The following is a 5,407-nucleotide window of genomic DNA, read 5'->3' as shown; positions in this document are numbered from 1 at the left end:
CTAGGCTGGACTGCAGTGGTGCAATCTCGGCTCACTGCAACCTCCGCCTCCCGGGTTCACACCATTCTCCTGCCTCAGCCTCTTGAGTAGCTGAGACTACAGGCGCCCGCCACCAAGCCCGGCTAATTTTTTGTATTTTTAGTAGAAACGGGGTTTCACCATGTTCGCCAGGATGGTCTCAATCTCCTGACCTTGTGATCTGCCCACCTCGGCCTCCCAAAGTGCTGGGATTACAGGCGTGAGCCACCGCGCCCGGCCTTAAGCATATTTTTTAAAGTCCCTGAGCACTTGCTTTTTTCCTTGTTGTTCATAAAACTTAACATTGCTTTTTTTTTTTTTTTTTTTTTTGAGATGGAGTCTAGCTCTGTTGCCCAGGCTGGAGTGCAGTGTTGCAATCTTGGCTTACTGCAACCTCTGACTCCCTGGTTCAAGTGATTCTCCCGCCTCAGCCTCTGAGTAACTGGGATTACAGGTGTGAACCACTGTGCCAGCCCCTAATAGGGCATTTTTAAAGAATGAGATATGGCCAGGCATGGTGGCTCACACCTGTAATCCCAACACTTTGGGAGGCAGAGGTGGGCAGATCACTTCAGGTCAGGAGTTCAAGACCATTCTGGCCAACATGGTGAAACCTTGTCTCTACTAAAAATACAAAACTTAACCGGGTGTGGTGGCACATGCCTGTAATCCCAACTACTTGGGAAGCTGAGGTAGGAGAATCGCTTGAACTCAGGAGGTGGAGGTTGCACTAAGCCAATATCACACTGCGCTCCAGCCTAGGTAACACAGTGAGTGAGACAACGTCTCAAAAAAAAAAAAAAGATGAGATGTGACTCAGTTGTAGGTCAGGACTGCCAAGTTTACAACCAGCACTTTGATTGCCAAGCTCTTTATTAAAAAGTCTTACCTTCTGCCACTGTTTGAAGTCTAAAATAACTGAATCAAATACATTTCCCTTATTAGGGGATAAAATGTCTTTTTCACTGAAAGAAGAAAAAAGAAAAGAGAAAGGTCTCAGAATAAGGCATAAACAAATAAAATCATCAGTTTATACACTAAAGACTAAACAACTAATATATTTCTCTTCAATAATTTTGAAGCATGCCTTCTAGGTCCAGCCCCTCTCCCCATGGGTATTTATCATTAAATTTGTAAACATAAATTCAGATTCTATTCAGACCTGAGCAATCAAGTTACAGGGCCATGGACCACAAAAGTGTTTTTTTAAAGGGTGGTCTCTTGAGTCTTGAGAATTAAAAACCAGATCATTATCAGAAGAATTTCTGTTGAATGCAGCTGCCAAAGCAATATATAAATGGAAAGAAAGCCTACACAGTAATTAAGACTCAACATTTAAGCCAGGAATCCCAACTTCTGCTAGGAAACAATTTCCTTTAATGGCTCTAAAGTCTCACAAGGTGAAATCTATTGATTAATAAGTTTCTGAAGCTAAAGAGACAAGAACTATGGCCACCCATGCACGCCTCCCAGCTAAGAATCAACAAACAATAGAAATGAGTACACGGCAGGAGGAGCCAGCTTGGAGACATACCAGCTTCAGCTTCCAGAACTTCCAAATCTACTAATGGGGAAAACTTTAAGGGGTATGAAAACTGCAACCACTATTCTCAATTTGAAATGGAAATGGTACCTAACAAACAGCATCTTGAAGTTTAAAAAAAAAAAAAAAAAAAAAAACTTAGAAATCATCTAGTCCAGGCCTCAACAAACAAAGCATCTTAAATTTAAACACACAAACAAACAAACAAACAAAAACCTTAGAAATCTTCTAGTCCAGGCTGGGCGTGGTGGCTCATGCATGTAATCTCAGCACTTTGGGAGGCCTAGGTGGGTGGATCACCTAAGACCTGGAGTTCGAGACCAGCCTGGCTAACATGGTGAAACCCTGTCTCTACTAAAAATACAAAAATTAGCCGGGTGTGGTGGCGCATGCCTGTAATCCCAGCTACTCGGGAGGCTGAGGTGGGAGAATCGCTTGCACCCAGGAGACGGAGGCAGCAATGAGCCGAGATTGTGCCACTGCACTCCAGCTTGGGCGACAGAATGAGACCCAGTCTTGGAAAAAAAAGAAAAGATAAAAAAAAAAAAAAGAAATCTAGTCCAGACTGCATCCAAAGTATAGATTCCCACTAACCTTGGCTGTGATTTAACCAAGGTTAACTACTTTATTAGCAGCTTCTTTCATTGTCAGATTTCTCTAATCATTGCAAAGTATGATATCCAATCAAAACCATCTCCCTGTAACTGTCACCCATTGGTTTTACGTCTCTGCATATGATTTGTAGATGGATCCAAATACTCAAGTTTGCCAAAGTAATGAAATAAGTTGACTTTATTTCAAAAGAGAGAAAAGAAAAAGAACTGGTCTCAAATGGGGACAGCAGCAGTTAAGCAAGGGGATCAGGATGGACTAGAGAGATACTTAGCACTAGAAACCACAAGACTATTCAAGCTTGTTAACAGGATTGTGCCTGCACAGGTACTGCTCCCCAAAATCCATGTTAGAGTGATTACAAGGTAAAAGACAGAAGGAGGAACACAGAGAATTTGACTGAGTTATCAGACGTGATATAAGTATAATTAGAAAAACAAGATTCTTGGTGACTCACTTGAAGCTCTCCTGCCATTTGGTAAGTCCTTTCTCAACAATTTTCAATGTCTCCCTTGTAGACTCTTCCATTTCTTCTACCTCTTGTTTAAATTTATTCACTAAGTTACTCCATTTCTGTGTCAACTTCTGCAACAATGCAAGGTCTTCAGTGTCCTAGATAAAATGCATGGAATCAAATAATGTATTCATTTATGTATATAACAAATAGTCATTAACATACACCAGGCCATTATTAATATTCTAATGCTAGAGAAATTCATAGAAAATTGATTTAAAAATTGAAAAGTTACACTACTACACAGTTCATTTGGTGATGAATTTTCCATGGTACATAAAGTATTAAGAGACAAGATGTTTTTTTCCTTTGCAACATGAACCCAATTTTTCCATAGGACTATCACAGGGGCAGTGTGGTGTGCTAGATAGAACAGGAACCAAGAAGCCAAACCAAACCAAATGTGAGGTGTAGCTATTACTGGCTGTGCAACCTTATGTAATCTATTTGGAATTAATTTTTTTTATACATAAAGACCCTAATATCTATCTCACAGGATTGTCTTAAGAGTTAAATGAAATGACTAGTGTAAATGCTTTGACTTGGTAGAAACATACTAAATACCCTCCTTTTCTATCTAGTGTGCTCACTGAATTTTCCTATAAAATTGATAAGGCAACTATTCCAAAAAACACAGCTATTTACTTTTTTTACTTTAAGCATGAATCAATAGGATCATAACTGTATGAATAACCTTGTAGTGTTGTTAAACTTAGATAAATTGCTTCAATTAGAAGGCAAATATAGAGAAATAAGAGCCTTTATTCACTTTCCCTTAGATTTTTCTTTCTGTACACAATAAGCACTAATATAAAACGATATTTTTAAAATCGATAAATTTAACAAAGGCATCTTACAGTCTCAACCCTCACCACTTGGCGTCTTTTTTCCCCAGAACTGAAGATAATTGACCTTTACCTTGTTTGACAGCAGTATGATGAAATGCTTAGTGTATTTATTCCAGCCTTTTTCATTAAGGTAAAGTCTTCTAGCCAATATGACTCTATTTCTTTCAATTACCTATAAAAATAATGTACTATAATCAGGAACTTAAAACATCAGCAAACCACTATAATTTATTACAGTGATTTCATATATCAATTTTTCATCGAATCATTAACTCAACTAAAATTTCGTGTTTAAATCATTAACACGAATTTATAAATTCACATTTTCCACTGAACTGGAACCAAACTGAAGTATAGCGTATGGCAAAATTTATCCAAAAATTTGGTCTCAAGACCCCTTTATACAAAAAATGTTATCTCAAGACTGCTTTATACTCTCAAGTGCTTTTATTTATATGGAATGCATCTATTGATATTTACTGTATTGGAAATTAAACTAGATTTAAAACATATATTTGTTAATCACTTAAACTTTAACAAACTCATTACATATTCACATAAATAGCATCTTTATTTTAAAACTGTGTTAGATTAGTAAAAAGAGTGCTATTGTTTTACATTTTTACAAATCTAATGTTTGCCTTAGAAGAATAGAGCTGGATTCTCATTTATTTCTGTATTCAATCTGTTAGAATATACCATGTCATGGAGCCGCTAGAAAAATCCACTGCATACTCTTAATAAAAGGATGAGAATGAAAAAGGCAAACGACATTTCAGTATTATAATGAAACTAATTTTGATTTCATGAAGCTCTTAAAAGGGTCTCATGGATGTCCCCCACAGGGTCCCTGGGCCATACTTTGAGAACCACTAATATAAGAAATCAACCGCATAGTCATTTAATGAAATACTGTTCTAGACACTGTGGACATAGACATGAACAAAAGAGATAAAGTCCTTATTTTCAGGGAATTGACATTCTAGCTGTCACTTCAGTTAGAAGGGACTCTAGGGATGATCTAACACAAAGCTCATCGATGCAAGGAATTCTACAGAAACCTCTACCAGGGGCCAGCTCTCTACTGTTGAAAAGCTTCTAGTGTGAGGGATCTCACTTTTCTTCTTTTTTCTCCACTGAACATGTCTAGCTCAAATCTGTTTCTTACATCATATATTTACTGTCATGATTGTTTCCTCTGAAAATGTCAATGTGCCCTTAAAAATTCTGCATCAGAATGGAACACTGTATTCTGGATGAGGTCTGACCATTTCAGAGAAAAATGAGACAATGATCTCCTTACTTCTAATCTTGTAAAAGTCCAGCATTGTTTTGAGAATCATTTCATACAGTTGCCTTACAGCGAATCCACAGTTATTTCAATGTCACAAATGTTTTTTTTTTTTTACATGGATTGCTCTTACATTGGGTCTCCTCCTTTAGGTGGCTGCCCTGAGTTTTATTTGTCTTTTGTCTCTGTAGATGGCATATAATGGAAATTGGGAGTTCCGGTTCTGGAATCAAACTTGCTAGGTTCACCATTTATTAGCTATGTGACCTTAGGCAAATTATCTCTCTGAGTCCTCATATGAAAAATGTAGGTAATGATAGTACTATTTCATGGGATTACTGTAAGAACTATGCTAATTATTCCCTTAGCAAAATATCTGACAAACAGTAATAACTGAATAAATAATTGCTGCTTCTTTTTTAAAAATAATACTAATCATGGTAATTATTAATGTTAATCATATTAATAAGACTAATCTATACATTTATCCCTACTAACATTTCATTTGTCTAGAAAGGTCCATCATTCTCAATTGTTGAGATATTTGAATCTCATAAAGTTTTTTTTTTTTTTTTTTTTTT

General features: G+C 36.9%; 1 protein-coding gene across 1 annotated transcript in view; it reads right to left on the bottom strand.

The window, feature by feature from the left end:
- AXDND1 (axonemal dynein light chain domain containing 1) overlaps positions 1–5,407 on the bottom strand; it is a 197,469-nt gene that overhangs the window by 137,356 nt on the left and 54,706 nt on the right. Inside the window, 3 exon segments of the mRNA XM_017888828.1 lie at positions 908–983; positions 2,631–2,785; positions 3,606–3,707. Coding sequence (XP_017744317.1) covers positions 908–983; positions 2,631–2,785; positions 3,606–3,707 — 333 coding nt within the window.

This window comes from Rhinopithecus bieti, unplaced genomic scaffold (genome assembly GCF_001698545.2).
Source record: "Rhinopithecus bieti isolate Rb0 unplaced genomic scaffold, ASM169854v2 scaffold_15676, whole genome shotgun sequence".
Classification (NCBI taxonomy): Eukaryota; Metazoa; Chordata; class Mammalia; order Primates; family Cercopithecidae; genus Rhinopithecus; species Rhinopithecus bieti.
The sequence above is the reverse complement of the archived record's forward strand: the minus strand, read 5'-3'. Positions and strand labels throughout refer to the sequence as shown.